This window comes from Cherax quadricarinatus, chromosome 68, assembly GCF_038502225.1.
Source record: "Cherax quadricarinatus isolate ZL_2023a chromosome 68, ASM3850222v1, whole genome shotgun sequence".
Taxonomy (NCBI): domain Eukaryota; kingdom Metazoa; phylum Arthropoda; class Malacostraca; order Decapoda; family Parastacidae; genus Cherax; species Cherax quadricarinatus.
Window position 1 is genome coordinate 7,482,217 of NC_091359.1, and position 25,943 is coordinate 7,508,159.

Sequence of the window (25,943 nt, forward strand, 5' to 3'; positions counted from 1 at the left end):
GTGTGGCGAAACGTTTCTTCAGTAAAGATTCCCATGTGTTGCATAAGTGTCTCAATTCTTCAACTTGTCGGTTTTCAAAACCATTCATCAGATCTACGTTTGCACGCGTAGCTCTCCGACCTTGATTTTCTCCATAAGAAACAATGTAAAAGAAATGTAGATCTACGTTCAGCTACGTGAGCAAACGTAGATCTGCGTTTGGACAGTTAAAGGGTTAAATAGAACCACAGAAGAAAGGAAACTGAAATCGAAAGAAAGCTTATGTTTCACGGTGTGGTAAAGTTGGTTTTAAGTGATCATGTGTCAGTAATGTTGGTGTAAATGTGCATAACCATAGTCTCAATTGCAATATTCTGTTAATTTTTTCTTTTTTTTTTTTTGTCTTCTAGCATTATGTACAAGGAAATCATATAATATTCCATTTATTTCAAGTTTTAGTACTTTTTGAAATTTGGATTATAATAAGTTAAATCTAAATAATATGCTTTTTGGCTGAATTCCATTCTTAGTATCATGAAATTGTAATAAATTTGAAATAAATAAATCATCCTCCTGTCACTTCCACACCATGTTTGTTACTGAGGCACTATTGTCCATTATGTGCTGCATGCACCTTCATCGTTTTAATTTTTTTCCCAGACGTGAGGAAGTGGAAGGTGACCCTAACATTTGAGCCAAGACCTAAATTGCCAGTAGATGGAATATTTGAAGGCATACACAGTATGACATACATTGGCACAGTCTGGTCCCTTGATGTAAGGCATATGTTGGACATAGTTTAATCATGTTAAGTCATGTTTAGTCATGTTAAGTAAAAGGACACAAGTGCAACTAATGTGACATTTTAATGTGGCAAGATTTTGCTCTCCAGGAGCTTTGTCAAGCCATTGACAAAGCTCCTGGAGAGCGAAACATTGCCACAATAAAATGTCACATTAGTCGCACTTGTGTCCTTTACTTTAACATATTGTCGGTAATTTTACCAGTATTAATACAATCTCTAGCCATGTGAGTTAAAGTTCTTCAGCATTAAACACAGTTGTTTATTCTGTGGAAGTTCACCTCAGTACACTGTTCTCACCAGCAAATTATAGTTTGATACTCATCCCTGGATCAGTGTTTACCTGTTTACTGCAGGTGAACATGGCCACTGAGTGTATTGAAACTTACCATTTTGTTTTGCCCAGATTGTGAATAAAACCCTGGTTCTTTCAGCTAAGACAAATGCTCTAAAACAGATGCCTATTAGGTGACTGTTTTGTCATAGCATTTCCTACTCGACATTTAATCATGTATAATAAATTATTTTGAACCTTTGCTTGACATACTCCATTCAGATATTTTGCATTTGTCAAGTAGTATTATTTCTGTTGTACAATATAATAAACTTGAGTACTGGAATGTCTTTGTAGCTGACAAATGGATGATAACAATTTAAGCATTTTTAGTTAAAATATCGTAAAATGAAATATTAGTTGTAAACTGATTTTACACATGTTTTAAGCATTTCGAATGATAATTTCTCAAAGTATTACTTACATCTGTCCTTTGTATAACACAATGGCTGTGTAATAGAAATGTATTTAGTTCTACATAGATTTCAGATCTCTTAAGGTCACTGTAATTATAAAGCATGTGATCACAACAGGTATTTCTCTTGTTACAATTTTGTACACTGTATTACTGTTGTTACAACTTGTACACTGTATTACTATTGTTACAACTTGTACACTGTATTACTGTACATGTTTCTTCTATGTGCAGTAATACAGTCATAGTTCCTTTTTTTTTTTTTTAACATAAATTGCCCCAAAAGCTTTCTTATATAATAGTGTATTCCAACCTAGTATATAGTATAAAAAGAAGCAGATTTTTCGGTTTACTGTTTTATTGTCTCATTTATGTTACAAAATGTTTATTTATTGAAATTTTTGCTTATCTTTTGTTATTTTTTGAAGATTAACATATTTGTAAATCTTCAAACAAAAATCAATACAAATAATGGCCATTATTTTTCACCAAAGCTTTACATAAGTGCTGTATAATTTTTATTTACTGCAAATTGCATACTTTTTTTTTTTTAGTAACTTTTTTCAGTTTGTGATAGGGATTTGTAGCAAAATCCCTAAGAGTAAAAAAGATGTGTATGATATAATGTTGTCAGTTAACATTTTTTGTGGAGTTTGCTGAGAATCTCAGGGTAATACTGTACTATGTATTCATATTATTTCCTACATTATTCACTTTTACTTTTCTAATAAAATACAATACTGCCATACAATAGAGTAATAAATAATTTCACAAGAATATACAAAATTTTGATTGTAAGATTCTAATAAGTTTATTGTAACTCTAGTAAATGTAACTAATTTTGATTTTTGTGTTTATGTCTTTATTTCTGTAAAATATATTTTGTGTAAACTTGGAGAGAGATTTCCTGGCCCTAAACAGGTGTTATAGAGCTCCATCAATGTTATCTAAAGAATTAGATAAACAATTCACTGTAAGAATCTTAGTTTTAAAGTGCATAAGAAAGGTCAGGAGGCTGGAATTAATATTTTGTATTGTGTGTAAGCTGACTTGTAACCTATACACCTTGCAGTTTGTGTGTCAGTGAAAGAATCTATAAAATTTCATGTAAAGTCACACATTAAGTGTGACTTTATTATGCCTTACATAATAAGAGGCTTTCTATAATCACCCTAATTGTATAATATACTGTAGTCCACTTTATAGAAATAAAGTTTGTTTACAAGAGTAATAATACCAGGTCTGTCTTATTATTTTTACTGAGAGAACTAGGCATATCAAACCATGATAAAAGAACATTGCTTGGTCAGATTTTAAAAGATGGCGACTTTATATTGAAAGCACCAATTACCTAAATAATTAATCTAAATGCCATTCCCAGTGACCTCAAGTCAGCCTGTCACACTTTTCAAACTTACATATGTAAAGCTTTTGGTGAACAGCACTGTTGTGGCTGTTACCTTTGAAGTGAAGTAAGCTTACCACTTGGCAGTATTTTATCTTGTTAGATAAAAGGTCACAGATGCAACTATCTTGGCACAAGTTCTTTTTTTTTTTCTGAGGTCTGGCACCACTTTTTTTAAAATACCTTGAAGAGATCTTTTGTGCTTACATTAATAATAGCCATTTCCTTGAATTTGGGCAATATGTACAAGAAGATTATTAGTAGAAAACTGATAAAAAATATTTATTCAGAAAAAAAGATTACATTACAGTACACAATCATCTCTCAGTTCTGAATGTTGGTCTTCCAGGCTTTGAAACCATTTCCACCAAAATACTACATATTTTCTTCATTGTGGCTGAACGACATGAAGATTTCACACTCCGGTGCTATAGTTAAAGCCTGAATATTGGCTGGCTTCACCTGAATCTTCAAGACTACATTGTCCAGGTATTAACAAAGTGGTTCTCTCAGGAGTATTCAGTAGTTCCAGTAATATACAGTGGACCCTCAGTTAACAATATTAATCCGTACCAAAGAGCTTGTCCTTAACTGATTTTATTGTTATCCGAATTAATTTTCCCCATAACAGATAATGGAAATCCAATTAATCCATTCCAGACACCCAAAGGTATTAAACAAAATAATTTTTTTTACATGAAATATACATTTCCCTACACAGAAAACAATGATACATGAAGAATAAAACAATAATAACATAACACTTACCTTTATTGAAGACATGGTGATGTATGGAAGACGGGAGGAGGGGAGAGGATGGAGAAGTTTACGGTTGTTTGGAAGGGGAATCCCACTCTATAAAGACTTCAGGTACCAAGTCCTTATCCTGAGTTACTTCCCTCCTTTGTTTTTTAATGCCACTAGGACCAGCTTGAGAGCCACTGGGCCCCTGTTGCTCAAAAAAGTTTTCCAGAGAAGTCTGTTTCTGGCATATGTTAGGAATTGTGTTGGGAGACTATAGTCCTTCAATATGACACTAATATCAGCTCTACAGCTTATTTATCTAGCATAATTCATCTAATATGACATAATAAACAATATTAATAACATAGAAACATGACATATACTCTAGAATGAATAAAATATGTCATTAAGTATGTCACGAGTGTTGCTGTGTTGTTGTTGTTGTTGGGTGTATAAGGGCCACTGAGAGCATAAGCCATACATAGTGGTGGTGGAGGCGGTAGAGATGGCGGTGTTGTCAGTCACCCTACATAACTCCAACAACATTGGAGGAGTTAGGTTCGTGCTGTCCTTTTTCTATCGATTAATCGCTTAACTTACTTGCTACAGTTAATGCTACGCTTTATCGCTGGCTGCCGCTATAGCCTTTATAGACTCCTTCTGCTTTAGTATCGTACATACTGCAGAGTCACTGAAAAAGGCACATTCTCCCCTCTTTCTCAGCCCTTTACCAAAGGGCTGGCTGGCACTAGAAGCTTTATTTGGGCCCATGGTGGCTTAGCAGTTACAAGCACTAAACACAATGGAACAATACAAAATGTATCGCATGTACATGTGGAATCGTGTGCACTGGCTTGTAAACAATGGCACACTGGCCACATTGGAGTGGCCGGGCGGCTCAGGCCGTGCAGGCACGTTCTGGACGATTGTCGTTAACAGAGTTTTTTATCGTTAACTGAGCCAGTATTTTGACGCAAAAACGTATCGGTATCCAATTTTATCGCTATCCGATGGCATCGTTAACTAAGGGTCCACTGTAGCTGGGTATGCCTCCATATCTTGAGTAAGCTGTTACATGTAGAACTCTACCCTAAAACTGAGCTTGACCTGAAACACCTAATTTAGCTTATCCTAAATGCATGAAAATATAGCCAAAATGCCTACATCTGTAGCTGCCACTTTATTCAGTTCATTGCTGTATACAACATGCGTAAATGAGACACTTGTCACTGTGTACACTAATCACTGAACTACAAAAGGTTATGAATTCAAGTGGTAGCAACTATGGATGTCATTCAAGCAAGCTGAGCACATGACTTTGGCTGCATGTACACACCTCTATACTTGGCAATTGTGAAACCTCAAAAAGTAACAGGCTTCTTCCCTCCAATATGGGCATACCATACCTTATCATAGTTAGACAACTTTTGTTGCCAGGAAACAGGGAATAGATACAAAAAAAGTCAGGCTTCTGCTTCATTAATGTTACTTTTTAATGGGTGTATCACTCATTCACTGAATAAGAAGCTTGGTTAATTCTTCTTTTTCTACACTGGCAATTTAAACTGCATCACTTTCAGAAGTCGATTTCAAAATTGATGGATCTGTCATGCTGTCTTTTTTAAGGGCCTTACTGCTTTCCATTCTGGCTAGCTTGTGAACATTAGTTATCTTGTCTGAACCCTTACGGCTGACACTTTCAGATTTACTCTCCACTTCGACTGTGGTTGGTTTGTTGTTGGCATTTTCCTTACCTGATTTATTGGCAGGGCTTTCCTTTTTGACACTGTCTTTTTGTGTGGCCCTGGCAGGAATATTTTCTCTTTTAGTGGGGTGGTTGAGGCTGGCAGCACTGGGTCTTAGCGATGCTGGTTGAATGGCTGTGTGGGCAGCAGCTGTGACAGTCATGGCATCCAGGAGGAAGTTGTGAAGGCGCTTTAAGACAGTGGCGGTAGCAGCGCGGGGTCCCAGAGGTGGCAGAGAGCGCTGGTAGGCTCTTGCCACACTGTACATGTTGACGAGGGCAAGACGTACACGTGTAAGGTGTGTGTGGGTGTGAGTGGAGGATGTCTGTAAGGCGGTAAGATGTGCTTCCATCTCTCCAAGGCTGCGAGATGAGATCCACCCAGCTGAGCGTTCCCGGTACAGCTGCAGTAATGCCTGTCCCTCGCGCTCCTTTTCACTCTGCATAGACAATTTAAACTCTTTACTTGAAGTACTCTCTTAATGGGAGGCTGGGGAGTGCCATGATTATCCAAGGAATTACAGCTCCCCTTCCCAGGTATTGTAAGACTCATGGGTTTATGACTTCCCCATGAATATAACAGTACTCATTAACTCTCACCTTTCATGCAACACTGTAACATCACCTCTCATGTAGCACTATAACATCACCTGTCATGTAGCACTGTAACATCACCTTTCATGCAACACTGTAACATCACCTCTCATGTAGCACTACAACATCACCTGTCATGTAGCACTATAACATCACCTGTCATGTAGCACTGTAACATTACCTGTCATGTAGCACTATAACATCACCTGTCATGTAGCACTGTAACATAACGTGTCATGTAGCACTGTAACATTATCACCTGTCATGTAGCACTATAACACTGTAACATTACATTGTCATGTAGCACTGTAACATTACTTGTCATGTAGCACTATAACATCACCTGTCATGTAGCACTGTAACATCACCTTTCATGCAACACTGTAACATCACCTCTCATGTAGCACTACAACATCACCTGTCATGTAGCACTATAACATCACCTGTCATGTAGCACTATAACATCACCTGTCATGTAGCACTATAACATCACCTGTCATGTAGCACTGTAACATTACCTGTCATGTAGCACTATAACATCACCTGTCATGTAGCACTGTAACATTACTTGTCATGTAGCACTGTAACATTACTTGTCATGTAGCACTATAACATTACTTGTCATGTAGCACTGTAACATTACTTGTCATGTAGCACTGTAACATTACTTGTCATGTAGCACTGTAACATTACTTGTCATGTAGCACTATAACATCACCTGTCATGTAGCACTGTAACATTACTTGTCATGTAGCACTATAACATCACCTGTCATGTAGCACTGTAACATTACTTGTCATGTAGCACTATAACATCACCTGTCATGTAGCACTGTAACATTACTTGTCATGTAGCACTATAACATTACCTGTCATGTAGCACTATAACATCACCTGTCATGTAGCACTGTAACATTACTTGTCATGTAGCACTGTAACATTACTTGTCATGTAGCACTGTAACATTACTTGTCATGTAGCACTATAACATTACCTGTCATGTAGCACTATAACATCACCTGTCATGTAGCACTGTAACATTACCTGTCATGTAGCACTATAACATCACCTGTCATGTAGCACTATAACATTACCTGTCATGTAGCACTATAACATTACCTGTCATGTAGCACTATAACATCACCTGTCATGTAGCACTGTAACATTACCTGTCATGTAGCACTATAACATTACCTGTCATGTAGCACTATAACATCACCTGTCATGTAGCACTGTAACATTACTTGTCATGTAGCACTGTAACATTACTTGTCATGTAGCACTGTAACATTACTTGTCATGTAGCACTGTAAAATTACTTGTCATGTAGCACTATAACATCACCTGTCATGTAGCACTGTAACATTACTTGTCATGTAGCACTATAACATTACCTGTCATGTAGCACTATAACATCACCTGTCATGTAGCACTGTAACATTACTTGTCATGTAGCACTGTAACATTACTTGTCATGTAGCACTATAACATCACCTGTCATGTAGCACTGTAACATTACTTGTCATGTAGCACTGTAACATTACTTGTCATGTAGCACTATAACATCACCTGTCATGTAGCACTGTAACATTACTTGTCATGTAGCACTGTAACATCACCTGTCATGTAGCACTATAACATCACCTGTCATGTAGCACTGTAACATCACCTGTCATGTAGCACTGTAACATTACTTGTCATGTAGCACTGTAACATTACTTGTCATGTAGCACTATAACATCACCTGTCATGTAGCACTGTAACATTACTTGTCATGTAGCACTATAACATCACCTGTCATGTAGCACTGTAACATTACTTGTCATGTAGCACCATAACATCACCTGTCATGTAGCACTGTAACATTACTTGTCATGTAGCACTATAACATCACCTGTTATGTAGCACTATAACATCACCTGTCATGTAGCACTATAACATCACCTGTCATGTAGCACTATAACATCACCTGTCATGTAGCACTATAACATCACCTGTCATGTAGCACTGTAACATTACTTGTCATGTAGCACTATAACATCACCTGTCATGTAGCACTGTAACATTACTTGTCATGTAGCACTATAACATCACCTGTCATGTAGCACTGTAACATTACTTGTCATGTAGCACTATAACATTACTTGTCATGTAGCACTGTAACATTACTTGTCATGTAGCACTATAACATCACCTGTCATGTAGCACTATAACATCACCTGTCATGTAGCACTATAACATCACCTGTCATGTAGCACTGTAACATCACCTGTCATGTAGCACTATAACATCACCTGTCATGTAGCACTATAACATCACCTGTCATGTAGCACTATAACATCACCTGTCATGTAGCACTATAACATCACCTGTCATGTAGCACTATAACATCACCTGTCATGTAGCACTATAACATTACCTGTCATGTAGCACTATAACATCACCTGTCATGTAGCACTATAACATCACCTGTCATGTAGCACTATAACATCACCTCTCTTGCAAAACTCTTGTCACATCACAAACCCATAAATTGTAAATGAAAACTGGAACCTTTGGACTTTATTATAAACCTAATTTTTAAAGGGGTGGACCAGTAAGCCAGCAGAAGGCCTTGGTCAGATGACCAAAAGCCCCAGTGGTGGGTCATCATCTGACTAAGACCCGCATCAGGAAACACTTGTCCTGTTTCCTGACAAATCTTACCTAGCCAAAAACTGGAAGTATTTTAGACCTTCATCAAGCCACATATGAAGATTTTCAAAGCCAGTAGTAAGGTGACCTTGAAGTTACTATTGACTTTCATAATACAGTATTCCTTCTCACTACTTGACAGTGGTTTAGTCCTTCTTGAAAGGAAATATTGTCCCACTTAACATTTTGAACTTGTCCACTTTACAATTTAAACTTGTGGGCTTACAATTAACTCCCGCCACAATACGTATATAGGTATACCCCCTGAAAGGAAATATGTATAGTGGGTCCCCTTAAGGAAAAGTAAAAAAAATAAAATATAATAAATATTTTTTCCATAAAGAATAGTTTACAGAAAAGGTGATGTTAGCAACACATTTTATAGAATGCCCAAAATGCAGAGTATTTTGGGCAGCTTTAAAATAACTTATGACATACAGCGACAAATGAAATTTTTGCTGTTATGCTTAACACTTACTCAGTTAATTCATTAAAAAAAATCACAGTAAGAAGATATAACACTGAGAGTAAAAGGTAGATGGGATACAAGGAGAATAGAAGCATCAGGGAAGAGAGAGGTGAAGGTTTATAAACTAAAAGAGGAGGCAGTTAGGTTAAGATATAAACAGCTATTGGAGGATAGATGGGCTAATGAGAGCATAGGCAATGGGATCGAAGAGGTATGGGGTAGGTTTAAAAATGTAGTGTTGGAGTGTTCAGCAGAAGTTTGTGGTTATAGGAAGGTGGGTGCGGGAGGGAAGAGGAGCGATTGGTGGAATGATGATGTGAAGAGAGTAGTAAGGCAGAAAAAGTTAGCATATGAGAAGTTTTTACAAAGTAGAAGTGATGCAAGGAGGGAAGAGTATATGGAGAAAAAGAGAGAGGTTAAGAGAGTGGTGAAGCAGTGTAAAAAGAGAGCAAATGAGAGAGTGGGTGAGATGTTATCAACAAATTTTGTTGAAAATAAGAAAAAGTTTTGGAGTGAGATTAACAAGTTAAGGAAGCCTAGAGAACAAATGGATTTGTCAGTTAAAAATAGGAGAGGAGAGTTATTAAATGGAGAGTTAGAGGTATTGGGAAGATGGAGGGAATATTTTGAGGAATTGTTAAATGTTGATGAAGATAGGGAAGCTGTGATTTCGTGTATAGGGCAAGGAGGAATAACATCTTGTAGGAGTGAGGAAGAGCCAGTTGTGAGTGTGGGGGAAGTTCGTGAGGCAGTAGGTAAAATGAAAGGGGGTAAGGCAGCCGGGATTGACGGGATAAAGATAGAAATGTTAAAAGCAGGTGGGGATATAGTTTTGGAGTGGTTGGTGCAATTATTTAATAAATGTATGGAAGAGGGTAAGGTACCTAGGGATTGGCAGAGAGCATGTATAGTTCCTTTGTATAAAGGCAAAGGGGACAAAAGAGAGTGCAAAAATTATAGGGGGATAAGTTTGTTGAGTATACCTGGTAAAGTGTATGGTAGAGTTATTATTGAAAGAATTAAGAGTAAGACGGAGAATAGGATAGCAGATGAACAAGGAGACTTTAGGAAAGGTAGGGGGTGTGTGGACCAGGTGTTTACAGTGAAACACATAAGTGAACAGTATTTAGATAAGGCTAAAGAGGTCTTTGTGGCATTTATGGATTTGGAAAAGACGTATGACAGGGTGGATAGGGAGCAATGTGGCAGATGTTGCAGGTTTATGGTGTAGGAGGTAGGTTACTGAAAGCAGTGAAGAGTTTTTACGAGGATAGTGAGGCTCAAGTTAGAGTATGTAGGAAAGAGGGAAATTATTTCCCAGTAAAAGTAGGCCTTAGACAAGGATGTGTGATGTCACCGTGGTTGTTTAATATATTTATAGATGGGGTTGTAAGAGAAGTAAATGCGAGGGTCTTGGCAAGAGGCGTGGAGTTAAAAGATAAAGAATCACACATAAAGTGGGAGTTGTCACAGTTGCTCTTTGCTGATGACACTGTGCTCTTAGGAGATTCTGAAGAGAAGTTGCAGAGATAGGTGGATGAATTTGGTAGGGTATGCAAAAGAAGAAAATTAAAAGTGAATACAGGAAAGAGTAAGGTTATGAGGATAACAAAGAGATTAGGTGATGAAAGATTGGATATCAGATTGGAGGGAGAGAGTATGGAGGAGGTGAATGTATTCAGATATTTGGGAGTGGACGTGTCAGCGGATGGGTCTATGAAAGATGAGGTGAATCATAGAACTGATGAGGGGAAAAGGGTGAGTGGTGCATTTAGGAGTCTGTGGAGACAAAGAACTTTGTCCTTGGAGGCAAAGAGGGGAATGTATGAGAGTATAGTTTTACCAACGCTCTTATATGGGTGTGAAGCATGGGTGATGAATGTTGCAGCGAGGAGAAGGCTGGAGGCAGTGGAGATGTCATGTCTGAGGGCAATGTGTGGTGTGAATATAATGCAGAGAATTCGTAGTTTGGAAGTTAGGAGGAGGTGCGGGATTACCAAAACTGTTGTCCAGAGGGCTGAGGAAGGGTTGTTGAGGTGGTTCGGACATGTAGAGAGAATGGAGCGAAACAGAATGACTTCAACAGTGTATCAGTCTGTAGTGGAAGGAAGGCGGGGTAGGGGTTGGCCTAGGAAAGGTTGGAGGGAGGGGGTAAAGGAGGTTTTGTGTGCGAGGGGCTTGGACTTCCAGCAGGCATGCGTGAGCATGTTTGATAGGAGTGAATGGAGACAAATGGTTTTTAATACTTGACATGCTGTTGGAATGTGAGCAAAGTAACATTTATGAAGGGGTTCAGGGAAACCGGCAGGCCGGACTTGAGTCCTGGAGATGGGAAGTACAGTGCCTGCACTCTGAAGGAGGGGTGTTAATGTTGCAGTTTAAAACTGTAGTGAAACCGGCAGTGAATGATGGTGAAAGTTTTTCTTTTTCGGGCCACCCTGCCTTGGTGGGAATAGGCCAGTGTGATAATAAATAAAATAATAAAAAGATATAACTGTCAAGTTTGAGCAGAGTGAGTGGTAGTAGTTACTTGAATTATAATACAAATATGATGAGACAGTAATAATATATAGGAGTTGACGGAAAGCTGGAAGAAGAACAGAGACAGAATTGGATGAATAACAGGGTTTCAGGTTTTGTTGGATGTAGTATATTACTGTTTTGATCATTAAGATAATGAGGTGCTTTTTGATAATTCAATTCAATTCAAGTTTATTCTCTATAAGGGTTACAATGTAGGGTTTACAGGTTTTGAGTATTGTGTGGCTTACATGTTATAAAATACTAATTACAGAGGGGGCCACTAGGACACCTAGCCTGGCTAGGCATTTCGAGCAGACTTAGAATAATTCTTAACATTAAATCCTTACAGATTATGGTATTCAGGCTAAGTGACTACATCATAATTTGTGAATTTAGCTATGTGAATGCTTTTGTTTTGGCACAATACAAAGTGTCTATATTGGAGTATCATAGGCAAACTTATGACTAGTTGGGATTTATTATTTTAAGATTAAGATTAGTATTTCTGGGTTTATAGTCAGTGGGTGAGTGTAATTGTGAACCACCAGGTGGCTATCATGTAGTTAGTTGTCGGGGTGGATCAGGGAGATAAGATGTTTTCTAACTGTAGTTTTCAGGTAGGGTGTTCCAGATTTTAGGTCCTTTGAAATACATTGAATTTTTGTTTAGTCGAACACAGGGAATGTCATAGAGATGTTTGTGTCTGGTGTTATGCCTGTGGATCCTGTGACAACTATCAAGAAAGCATTTTAGGTCAAGGTTAATATTGGAATTTAAGGTCCTGTAGATATAGATTGCACAGTAGTAAGTGTGGATGTTCTGAACAGGTAGTAAGTTTAGATCTATGAAGAGTGATGGGGTGTGTTGCCAGGGATGGGATTTAGTGATTGTTCTTACTGCGGCTTTTTGTTGGGTTATTATTGGCTTTAGGTGTGTTGCTGCAGTTGAACCCCAAGCACAGATAACATAGGTGAGGTATGGATATATAAGTGAATGGTATAGTGTGAGAAGGGCAATTTGCGGCACGTAGTATCGTATCTTGGAGAGGATCCCCACCGTTTTGGATACTTTTTTTGTTATGTGTTGGATATGGGTGCTGAAATTTAGGTTGTTGTTGAGGTATAGGCCAAGGAATTTGCCCTCATTATGTCTGGCAATTAGAGTATTGTTGATCTTAATGTTAAGTTGCTCAACACCTGCTCTGCTACCAAACATAATATAGTAGGTTTTGTCAGTGTTAAGTGTAAGTTTATTGGCTGTCATCCAAGTTGATATTTTGAGCAGCTCCTCATTAACAATGGTGTTGAGGGTGGCAAGATTAGGGTGCGAGATGACATAAGTCGTGTCTTCAGCAAAGAGAATGGGTTTCAGGTGTTGGGATACGTTTGGAAGATCACTGATGTAAATGAGGAAGAGCAGGGGTCCAAGGACACTTCCCTGTGGAACTCCAGTATCAAGTGGCCGTATTGATGAGGCTGTGTCTTCAATGGTGACATACTGATACCTATTAGAAAGGTAGGATTTAAAATATGCAAGCGCATGGCCTCTTATACCATAGTGGTCAAGTTTGTGGAGTAGGATGCCGTGGTCTACTGTGTCAAACGCTTTTCTTAGGTCAATAAAAATTCCTAGTGGATATTCCTTATTTTCCAATGCTGTGTAAAGCAGGTCTAGCATTTTTATAATTGCATCATTAGTGCTTTTATTTTTCCTGAATAATAGCTTTGAAGTGGTTGGCAGACAGGGGATCTTTGGGATTTTCAGGCAGAGAGTCCCATATTTTAGGGCATTGTATGCATATGAAGTTTTTACACAGGTGCAGCATTTTTGTTAGACTTGATTGTCCTAACTTCATTGCCTCCTATACAGCAGGCTTTTTCAGATCACAAAGACATATACCTGGATCAGTCACCTTAGTGAATGATCACTACCCCCTCATCAGGTTGTTTAAGGTTCAGGCATTATAGGATATCTCAAACACAAGATAGTTTCACTTGACGGTGAAGATACTCAAGTACCCCAGTGTAAACACCCTCCCAGGAAAAAAAAAAATGTGCAGAGGATACCCTATATAGTTATCCTGTGTGTGTGATGAATGGTTTGAAAAACCGACAAGTTGAAGATTGAGACACTTATGCGGCATATGGGAATCTTTATTCAGGAAACGTTTCGCCACACAGTGGCTTCATCAGTCCAATACAAAGAGGTAGGCGTAAGGAGAGGAGGAGAATGAGGTAATCAGTCCCTCAACCTAGAGTCGATGTGTTCAGTCCATTCAACTTGTCGGTTTTTCAAACCATTCATCACAACTGTCAGACACTGCAGCATCATGGGATCTTGTTACAAAGAATTCTTCAACACTTGTTCAACCTTTGGACGAAGACCTACTTCGACTAGTGGATGGTACCACTATGACCCCGCCTCCACCTGCTTCACGTCACCTCACTACAGTATATAAGCCACGTCTACGGCCCTATGCTGTATATTCTACAAGATTGATGGACTGAACACATCGACTCCAGGTTGAGGGACTGATTACCTCATTCTCCTCCTCTCCTTACGCCTACCTCTTTGTATTGGACTGATGAAGCCACTGTGTGGCGAAACGTTTCCTGAATAAAGATTCCCATATGCCGCATAAGTGTCTCAATCTTCATAGTTATCCTGTACTGAAAGCTTTCTTTGACAGCTAGGATTATGTGCAAGATGAGGAACTAGCAGTGGATAATATGTGAGCGAGTGGAAGAAACTCCTATCCTGAGTAATGTCACTGAAGCTAAATCGTTGTGTAGTTTTAAAAATAGGTTGGACAAATACATGAGTGGATGGAGTTTGGGCCAGTAGATCTGCTATAGTGCTCCTTCTTATGTTCTTACAATATTGTGACCCTAATAATGGAGATTGGAGTATTGTTAGACCAGGACATGCAGCTCTACTGCCACTTGTGTGTATTGAGGTAGAGTGGGCTGGACTTGTGGGATATGGGGATAGTCTTCTCTAATCATGCAGCAACTAGAACACATCTGAGGAGTGGTTGGAGTAGGGCTTACCTGTACGAAGATGAGTAGCTGACGACGGGCCTGGTGCAACTGTTGGAGGGCATGGTTAACCATTAGAAGCAGCTGCAGACGCAAGGTCAAGACGTCACGGAATCGACCACATACACCCTCGACTGTGGCAGCCTCTGTGCCAAATGTGGACACACTCCGCTCCACATACTCCTGTAAATTCGTTCAAGAGATACTGGAGTCAGCTTTAGTGTCTTTGGATACAAATTGTTATGAGAACTGATAAGGTTAGCAGGGAAATGCAAAAAAAATGGAATTCTGGGAGACCACTGGAAATTAAAAGTACAGATGAGCCACAAGGATGTTGGGAAGTATTTCTTCAGTAGAATTAGTGAGGATGTTGTGGAGCCAGGCTTCATACTCAGTTTTAAGAGCAGGTACAATAGGGCTGATGAGACACAGTTTTAAGAGCAGGTACAATAGGGCCCATGAGACACAGTTTTAAGAGCAGGTATGAAAGGGCCCACAAGGTTAAGAAGAAGTGAATCTAGAGAGTGAAGAGTCAAGAGGCTGGGCCAGGATCTGAGAATTGACTCCTATAACTACAAACAGGTGAGTGCACTCACACAAAATAAGCCAAGTGCCTTTGATAACTGGTAACTAAAAAATAACAACCATGCAAAAAAGTAATGACATGTATATCTATAAAGAAACTGACCCTATAGGTAGAGTAAGTGGCGACCTTGGCGGTTGTGGCAGCTGTGGCCTTACGTGTGGCGAGGATCAACTGCTGTAGGCGGTGCACCTCCTCCTCCTGGCTGCCTTCCTCCTGCTGCTGTCGCTGCAGCACTCTTTCACATTCCTTGCGACGCTCCTCCTGAGCCTGCCACAGCACACCAGCAGGAAAATGGAAAAAGAGAATAGGAAAATATAAGTGAAAGTAAGCAATAACTACTTAATTTGTCAGTGATTTATAACTACAACATTTATGTGCCTTCAGAACTCTTGTACTATTTTATATTACTGTCTGTAAAATTATTTGTAGATTTCCCAAATTATGTTTGTATTTTATATATACTATACCTGGAGGGTATTCCAGGAGTCAACACCCCCATAGATCAGTCCATTACCAGGCCTCATGGTGGATCAGGACCTGATCAACCAGGCTGTTACTGCTGGCTGCACACAAACCAAGCTATGAACCACAGCCTGGCTAGTCAGGTACTGACTTTAGGTGCCTGTCCAGCTCCCTCTTGAAAACAGCCAGGGGTCTATTGGTAATCCCCATTATGTATGCTGGGAGGCAGTTGAAAAATCTTGGGCCCCTGACACTTATTGTGTTGTCTCTTAGCATACTCACGGCAACCCTGCTTTTCATTGGGATGATGTTGCACCACCTGTCAAGTTTTTTGCTTTCATAGGGAGTGATTTCCGTGTGCAGATTTGGAACTAGTCCCTCTAGGATTTTCCAAATGTATATTATGATGTGTATCTTTCACACCTACATTTCAAAGAGTATGGGTCATGGGACTTCAACCATTCCCAGTAATTGAGGTGCTTTATTGTACTTACACGTACAATGGAAATTCTCTGCATATTCTCTAGTCTGCAGTTTCACCTACCTTGAAAGGGGCTGTTAGTGTACAGCAGTATTCCAGCGTAGATAAAACAAACAATTTAAAAAGAATCATCATTGGCTTGGCATCCCTAGTTTTGAAGGTTCTCATTATCCATCTTATCATTGTCCTAGCAGGTGTGGTAGAGACATTGTTGTGATCTTTGAAAGTGAGATTTTCTTACATTATCACTCCCAGGTCCTTCACAATAGTTTTCCGCTCTGTTGCGTGGTTTTTATTTCCTCGAGTTTTCCATGGCAGAGTAATTGAAATTTGTCTTCATTTATGTTGTTGTCTGAGGCCCATGTAAAGACTTGGTTAATATCCAGTTGGAGATTTGCAGTGTCTTCAGTGAATGAATGACACTTGTGCAAATTCTGGTAACATCAACAAAGGATATGGTGCTGTGGTTTACATCTCTGTGTCAGATATGAGGATGAGGATGGGAGCTGATGAACAGTTATGATACAGTGTATATAAAATACACAAATACAGGCAAACCTCGCTTATACAGCAGGTTAGGTTCTGGGCTACTGCTGTAAAGTGAAACAGCATCTTTTGGGGTTTTTTCGCTTTCAGATTCAATTACTTGTTAATTCAATTACTACTAAATCACTAACTACCTGTATTGAAATATAAAAAATGATGTACAATTTGAACCAGCTATGATATATATGCCTAGTATTAAGTAGTCTGTTAAGCATTAGGTTTAAGTCTGCCCAAAATGCCCCAGCATGATAGTGGCTTTCTTTGTACTTAGCAAATCAAATTTGTAATTACACATTGTAAACTGTGCAAAGAAATAAAATCCTTAATATTTAATCCTTATCATATATTAAGTGAGCAATGGAGCTAGGCCTTAAAGAGTATATACAGTACACACATTACTTACCTTCAGATATTTTCATCCTTAGCTAATAGTGAGTGGTGAATATATTTACTGTAGGAAGTCTAAATAAATGAAGAATGAATATTAACTGAAAACCACTTCAGGTATTCAAGTATACTACATTAGCAAAACACCGTAAACAAGCACTGTGAAGCGGGGCCCACCTCCAGATTTAAACTAGGTTTTATAAAGTTAAATAATGGTATTATGAAGGTAAAATAAGCACCAGAACACTATTATTTTTTCCTGTTACAGATTCATTAAGCAAGAGCATCATGCAGAAAGTAAGCATTAAACCTGATAACTAGACATTTTAAAGAGTCTGAATCAATGAAATGACTTTGAACTTTGTGTAGAAAGGGGTTTGGTTATAGGTAATACATATTTTAAGAAAAAAAAGGATAAATAAGTATACAAGATATGATATAGGGCATAATGATAGTAGTTTGTTGGACTATGTACTAGTAGATAAAAGACTGATGGGTAGACTTCAGGATGTGCGTGTTTATAGAGGGGCAACAGATATATCAGGTCACTTTTTAGTTGTAACTACAGTGAGAGCAAAAGGTAGATGGGATACAAGGAGAATGGAATCAGCAAGTAAGAGGCAGGTGAATGTTTATGAGCTAAAGGAGGAGGCAGTTAGGATAAGATATAAACAACTATTGGAAGAAAAATGGACTAGTGAGAGTATAGGCAATGAAATTGAAGAGGTATGGGGTAGATTTAAAAATGTTGTGTTAGTGTGTTCAGCAGAAGTTTGTGGTTACAGGAAAGTGGGTGTGGGTGTCAAGAAGAGTAATTGGTGGAATGATGAGGTAAAGAGAGTAGTAAAAGAAAAAAAGTTAGTATGTGAGAGGTTTTTACAAAGTAGAAGTGATACAAGGAAGGAGGAGTATATTGAGAGATAAAGAGAGTGGTGAAGGAATGTAAAAGGAGAGAAAATGAGAGTGGGTGACATGCTATCAACAATTTTGTTGATAGCATCACAATTAGCCAATACAGTGGAACCTTTACTTACGAGTGCCCCAGCATGTGAGCTCAAGATACGAGCAGTCACTCGGTCGATTTTTTGCTTCCAGGCGTGAGCGAAATATCAAGATGCGAGCTGGCATCAAGGGAGGTTCCTTGATGCTGGTGAGGGGCTGTTGCTCTTGATCTAGGGAATTGGATCTCAGTTGTTTGTTGGACTATCTTATTTAAACTTGGGCAATGTATGATGGAAAGATGCTTCTTAACGTACACCAGAATTGAAGGAAATCGGACCATAAATAACAGAGTTCACTTCTCAGCCATTAGCTGCCCTTTAGCAGTATATTTTTGTATGTTTTTTTATGGTTGTATTCTCGTTTTTTGGTCTCATTTGATAGAATGGAAGATATGTTACAGAAATAGATATGATTTTGATTGTTTTCACAACGAAAAGTACCTTGAAATTGAGCTCAAAGCAGAAATGTTCGATTCTTTGGCCGTCCAATACATGTCCACCTGGCCAGTCTCTCATGCAACCACGAATGGGTTGACATTATTTATACAATTATTACAATAATGCAGTAGTCTGCATAACAGTCAGTCAAGTCAGCCAGTAAGTCATTCAGTCAAGTCAGTCTGTAAGTCAAGTCATTCAGTCAGTAAGTCATTCAGTCAAGTCAGTAAGTCAAGTCAGTCAGTTAAGTCAGTCAGTCAAGTCAGTAAGTCATTCAGTCAAGTCAGTAAGTCATTCAGTCAAGTCAGTAAGTCATTCAGTCAAGTCAGTAAGCCATTCAGTCAAGTCAGTAAGTCAGTCATTCAGTCAGTCAAGTCTGTAAGTCAGTCAAGTTAGTAAGTCAGTCAGTCAAGTCAGTAAGTCAGGTATGGCAATTAAAAGATCAAAACACAATTCACAATTCAACAAGAGATATTAGCAGAACTGAACACATACTATTCACGAAACCTAGAATGGTGGTGTCGAGTGTCAGGGGATGGCAGGAGGTCTACCCCACTCGCCCACAAGGCAGCTTGGGGTAGGGAATGGCCGACACCACTTGTCACATGACATAGTATTTTATTTTAGAGTATTTATCAGGTTTCTATGTTATTTACATTGTTTATTATGTCATATTAGAGGAATGGTGATAGATAAATAAGCCATAGAGTTGATATTAGTGCAATATTGAAGTATTTTGTCGTGCCTCCTGAGAGCCGGAGTGAATTAATTGCATTTTAATTAATTTAAATGAGGAAAATTGACTCAGCATACGCAAATCGGGATACGGGCAAGGTCAGGGAATGGATTAAACTCATAAGTAGAGGTTCCACTGTACTCAGTATCGGTTACTAAATGAAGACTATCATCTATCGTAGTATATGGAGATCTCAGCATGTCACCCCAGTACCTGGAGGCCTGTACTACTATACCTGGCAACTTGTACTGCAGTACCTGGGGGCCTGTACCACTACCTAGAAGTCACTACTTCAGTTCCTGGAGACCTGTACTACTGTACCTGGCATCCTCTACTCCAGTACCTCGCAGCCTCCACTCCAGTACCTGGCAGCCACTACAGTACCTGGAGACCTGTACCAGGCAGCCTCTACTCCAGTGCCTGGAGGCCAGTACCTGGCAGCCTCTACTCCAGTGCCTGACAGCCTCCACTTCGGTACCTGGGAGCCTCTACTCCAGTGCCTGGAGGCCTGTACCTGACAGCCTCTACTCCAATACCTGGAGACCAGTACCACTCCACCTGGTAGCTTCTACCCCAGTACCTGGTAGTCATTACAGTGCCTGGAGACCTGTACCTGGTAGCCACTACAGTACCTGGAGACCTGTACCTGGAGGCCTGTGCCTGGTAGCCACTACAGTACCTGGAGACCTGTACCTGGAGGCCTGTGCCTGGTAGCCACTACAGTACCTGGAGACTGTACTACTACCTGTTATCCACCATAGTACCTGGAGATTGTACTGTTACCTGTTATCCACCAATGTATCTGGAGACTACTATTACCTGTTATCCACCAAAGTACCTGGAGGTACGTAACCATGTAGACCTACCTGGAGGTCTGGCTCGTGGGTGAGGATAGCACGCACAAGAGCAGCGTAGCGAGTGTATGCTCGCTGCCTCTGCTGGTGGATGGCGCTGAGGGAGGCATTGAAGGCAGCGTGGTGGGAGGCGTTCCCCTCACCTCCAGTGCTGTACACGCGGGCGAGGCTCTCAACGCGGCCACCTCCCACCTCGCAGGTCTGCCTGTACAGACAATTTAAATATCAACTGCAAGTGGAGAACAAAAGGGCACAATAACGTGACTGGAACAATACACAAAAAACCCGCACGTAGGAGAGAGAGAAGCTTATGACGACGTTTCTGTCCGACTTGGACCATTCACAAGTCACACTGAGTTGTGAATGATCAAGTCGGACCGAAACATCGTTATTAGTTTTTCTTCTCCTATGTGCGGGTTATTTGTGTAATGAACTGCAAGTGGATCATTAAGGCTGCATACTAAGCCTGTACACTATACTTTAATACCAAAAATGTACAGTATATTCATTAAGAAATATGCACTTTTGTTTTTACCATGTGTCTGTGGAATTAAGGGGAAGGAAATGTTGTGTACTAAGTTACACTCGAGTTGTGCTTGCCGAGGTCAGGACTCAGCTCCTAGCCCAGACTCTTAATCGCCGTTTCCCACCTAGGCAGGGTGACCGAAAAAGAGGAGACACTTTCATCATCAGTCAATCAGTCTTGCCAGAAGTGTGCCGACACTACAATTCAATAACTGCAACATATCACAACCCATCCTGAGTGCAGGCACTGTACTTCCCACCTCCAGGACTCAACAAGTCCGGCTAACCGGTTTCCCTTAATCCCTTCATAAATGTTACCTTGCTCACACTCCAACAGCACGTCGTCATAACCATTTGCCTCCACTCCTATCTAACATGCCCACACATGCTCGTTGGAAGTCTAAGCCCTTCGCACACAAAACCTCATTTACTCCTTCCAACCTTACCTAGGATGACCTCTCCCCCGCCTTCCTTACACTACAGATTTATACGCCCTCCAAATCATCCTATCTTGTTCCACCCTCTCTAAATGTTCAAGCCACCTCAACAACCCTTCTTCAGCCCTCTGAATAATACTTTTAGTAATCCTGCACCTCCTAATCTCCAAGTTATGGATTCTCTGCGTAATATGAAACTTTAACATTATCATACACGTGGAAATATGTCATCAATTAATCAACTGTGTGTATACACACGTCATTCCGCAGTTGATTGATGGCCTACTTCCATTTGTATGGTAATGTTATACTTCCACCTGTATGGTAATGTTATATTTCCACCTGTATGGTAATGTTATACTTCTACTTGTATTTTATATATAAGTCTTGATCTACTTGAAAATCGAATTCAGGTTGTTCCACTGGTTATCACTTGTGAGTCAGGTGTTACCCTTGAGCAACATAACTCTTCCAGTTTTGACCTTATTGTTTGCGTCATTAAGATAATTTCAAGTTTGTGGTATTTTATCGAGAAGACGTTTCGCCCACTAGGGCCTTCATCATCAGTTCTCAGTTTGGAGAATTGATAAAGTTTATGATGGGCGAAACGTTGTCACGGTAAAATAGCATAAACCTCGTGTTGTGTCTTATTTACGTGCCTGCTGCTCCGCCACTGAGCTACAGGAGCATTATAGTGAATTATATGATACGTATATACACAGGGAGGTGTATGTCTCTCAGTGTATACTGTATATGTTCAGAGTTTAACCACCCCCATCCCTCTACTTTATTAGGAATTAGAGTATTCTTAATTTGTAGTGTATTGGTTGCATGCAGCATTAATGACTTTAGTGCAGACGATAGGCTTTAGCCTATCGTCTACACTAAGCAGATTGAATCACTAATGATAACAAAATCTTACTCAATAATGGTATTGTCAAGTTGAGTTTTCTTGGCCACAGCTTCATCATAAACACGTGTGTAGAAGTTTTCAGTCTCCCTTCGCTCATCATCGTCCTGTTGGCTTTCTCTATCTATTTTAGCTTGATGGCTTTTGCTGGCCATATTAAACTTATTTCGTAAATCACTTGTAGGTATTGTTCAATAGCCTGAAGTTATATTTTCCCACTGAGGAAGATTATTATTATTATTATAATCAAAAAGAAGCGCTAAGCCACAAGGACTATACAGCCCACTGAGGAAGAACACGTGTAAGTAAGAGGGGAGTAGCGTGGCTGGTTGCCATGGCAATCATGGTTGGTTGTCATGGTAATGGTGGATGTTTCATCACCTTGTCCATCATGGCTGCCATGGGGATGACGCTGAGGAAGGCTGCTGGAGTTTTACTTAAGCTGTTCAACAGTCTCTGCTTGTCAAGTATTATTTATTAGGAAACGGCGAAGAATGGTAAGCTTATATTGCATCTGTTATAAGAGTTTCATTGTTAAGTTATAGGAAAACACAATATATAAACTTGTTTTGTTGGACCGTCGTCTGCACTTGTTTATATAAACTTTTGACAGGAAAAGCTCATTTAAAACTCAGATTTATTTTTTATTTATTCTTATGTGGTACATAAATAATGTAGTTTATATTTAATAAAACGTTGTTAGACACACTAAGTAAGGATACTGATAGAAATAAGGTACCTTGACTTTTTTTTGGGATTATCCTAGGTAATTTACGCTGATAAATTATGTATGATAATTGCACTTTTACCTCAATAAATTAACAAAAGAAAACCACTTAGTATACATTTCAGTAATTTTATTAATCAAATATAAACGTTTGTATGAGTGTGATTAAGAACTTCATCATCTCTTGTAAAGTAGAAATTATTATAATCAGAGAAGTGCTAAACCTAAAGGGTCAATAAGGTAGAAATATTGCTTGTGTTGTATGATAACTAGAATCCTAGCCACCAGTACCCTAGTTGAGGTATGGGTAGATGATGGTAGTGTTAGTGTAAGTAAACAAGCAAGTAAGTTTATTTGGTTACAGGTACACATTAGTACAATTATCATAGTGCAAAATTACCCGGGATAACCCAAAAAAAGTTAGACAATGTGACTTATATCCAGGCTGAGACTGGCGTAATTTTGGAGAATGTCTACAGTTTTTCATACTGTACCTTCTTAAATGAGTCGGATATGAGGATAAGTAAGTTTACGTAAGCACAGGTCCACATAAGTACTGATTATCATACATAGTAACATACGTGTAAATTACACAGGACAACCCAGAGTCATACAAAGTGACTTATTTCTATTAAGTTTCTATTAAATCTTAATTGTTTATCTATGATCAGACCTAGGAATATATGTACCCTTGTTCTTTTTTTCTATTTTTGTGTCATTAATTTGATGTCTAATTTGTGGACATGGTTCATTCCCAAAAATGACTTAGAGCATTAAGTATAGTGTTTAAAATCAGTGTTTCTTAAGAGTTCTGGCTAAAGTTAAGATTTTGTTGGCATTTTTAACCCTGGGTAGAGAGGATTAGCCACCCAGACACACAGTCATCCAGGACTGTCTGTCTGTTTAAATTGTGGTCCTTTAATCTTCCACCCCAGGATTCGATGCACAACAGTCGACTAACACCCAGGTACCTACTTACTGCTAGGTGAACAGGGACAGCAGGTGTGAGGAAACATGCCCGACATTTTCACCCATGCCAGGGATTGAACCATAGATGTTCAGGTGTGCGAGGCGAGTACCTGACACCTGATGGGTGGCATTGGGAAACTTTTTGATATAAAGAGGAAAGAGAAACTGTTTAGTTGTATATCTAGCTTTTTAGCTGTACATCTAGCTATTTAGTTGTACATTTAGCTATTTGTACAGCCATTTATTTAGTTGTACAACCATCTATTTAGTTTTACATCTGGAAATTTAGCTGTACAGCTATTCATTTAGCTATCTATACTGATAGCTGTTTAGCTAATTAGGTAGCTTATTATGTGGTTATTGAATTAGCTAGAAGATGTAGCTAATGTATTATCACTGGAACTAGTCCTGCAGCAAATGGTTAGTAGACAAACTATCACTACTCCTCTGTAAAACAGAAGTCATACTCTGGCACAAAAAGTAAACTGAGAAGAGTAAATATTTTTAATGTCTAGTGTAATGGGGAAGCTATCACTTCAATATCATCAGCGAAATGTCTAGGAATCCCCTTTGACCCAAGCATATCAGGAAAATTGATAGGGAACAATGTAGTAAAATAAAAGTGAATGACAGGTTAAAGTTCCTCTTCAGACAGGAAGTATGTATCTACTGAGGTCTGCAGGACCCTGTCTAGCTCTTATACAATGTTGTGTTGATTATTCTTTTTTGTTCATGGAACTCTGCTGTAAAAAAAAAAAAAAAAGAAAGACTATAAATCATTCAGAACAAAATGGTGTGATTCATCCTGGGCCTGGGGACAAGAGATCATGTAGGCCTGGATGAATTACAACAACTGGACATACTGAATATTGAAGATGAGTAAAGCAGCTGAAGTTCAATCATGTTTACAAAATTACTGACAAACAGTGCCCAGAATATCTTAATGTGAATTTTGTCGTGGTTAGGAACTAAAACCAGTATGTACTGGGGGAACTGCACAAATTATGTGGTGCCAACAGTAGGTAGTCAGACCTCAACACCTTTTATTATATAACAATAAGAAGTGGAATAGATTGCCTGAGCGTGTCAAAAGCAGTCTTAGCATGATTCAGTTCAGGAAGAACTGAAAGGATCCTAATGAATGAAGCTACAGAATGGGAGGAGAGTGATTTCCTGTGTGGTTAACATTTGTGTACTTATTATAGTAAGCTGATTGTCTCTATTTAATGATCCATACAACAGGGCATAAGAAGATGAGTACCATTCTTAATGAAGTTCAAGCAATTTGTAATCGACTAGGCCTCATAATATCTTCCTCTAAAACAAAGATATTAACAAGCAAACGACATCCCCCATCCATCTATTTGCAGGGTGAAATCATTAGCTACATTAAAACTTACAGATATCTTGGTGTAGATGTACCCTTTAACAAATCCACTATACCACAACTAAACAAAAAAATGCAAAGCTAGGCTAAATGCTCTCAAAGCTGTTGCTGGTTACAACCCCAACTATGGTGCTAATGTGAGAATCGTAAGAATGATGTACATAGCCTATGTTAGGTCCTTAATTGATTATGCTGCTCCCATGTTGATACTGGCTAGAGAAAGTTCTCTCCGACCCTTGGAGTTAATGCAAAATGAAGCTCTCAGGATTATTCTTGGCTGTCCCAGATCTACAAAAGTTCTTAACATGAGGAAGGAGCTTGGTATTTCTAGTATCAGTGATAGGATTATTGAGATTAACACTGTACTCGGTATTAGAATGTTGAGAAACGTACCAGACACTGTCACAATGAATCTTACCAAGTGTCTAGAGGTAAATACACACAGATCTAAATGGATTGTGAAAACGTGCAATTACATCAAGTTTTATAACCTGCATGAACTGTATCACTGTAGGCAACAAGATCATTTCACACCTCCGTGGAAGATATGTTCATTTAATATCACATACCTGCAAGTCCCTCCCAAGAAGCTCATTGCTAGTAATCCCTTCCTTAAATCTCTTGTTAGAGCAAGTGCTCAAGAAGAAATTTCTCACCTAGCTGGTAGTAATAAGTTATCACAAGTTATATACACTGATGGATCTAAACAGGAGTCTTCTGGCAGGGCTGCATCTGCTCTTGTTGCCACCTCCCTTGT

The 25,943-nt window shown here is 39.1% G+C and overlaps 1 protein-coding gene and 1 long non-coding RNA gene across 5 annotated transcripts in view; one reads left to right on the forward strand and one right to left on the reverse strand.

The window, feature by feature from the left end:
• Positions 1-3,061: 3,061 nt before the first annotated feature.
• The window catches only part of LOC128697777 (uncharacterized), a 111,934-nt gene continuing 89,052 nt past the window's right edge, over positions 3,062-25,943 (reverse strand). The window contains 4 exon segments of the mRNA XM_070099482.1: positions 3,062-5,863; positions 14,753-14,923; positions 15,429-15,593; positions 20,244-20,436. Of these exon segments, the coding sequence (XP_069955583.1) occupies positions 5,240-5,863; positions 14,753-14,923; positions 15,429-15,593; positions 20,244-20,436 (1,153 nt within the window). The 3' untranslated portion in view covers positions 3,062-5,239.
• Positions 20,595-25,943, forward strand: part of LOC128697775 (uncharacterized) — a 65,972-nt gene continuing 60,623 nt past the window's right edge. The window contains exon 1 of one of the 4 annotated variants that reach the window (XR_011393935.1): positions 20,595-22,600. This is a non-coding gene — a long non-coding RNA (uncharacterized lncRNA). The remainder of the gene's footprint in view (positions 22,601-25,943) is intronic. The other 3 variants (XR_011393931.1, XR_011393932.1, XR_011393934.1) reach the window with 3 other exon arrangements.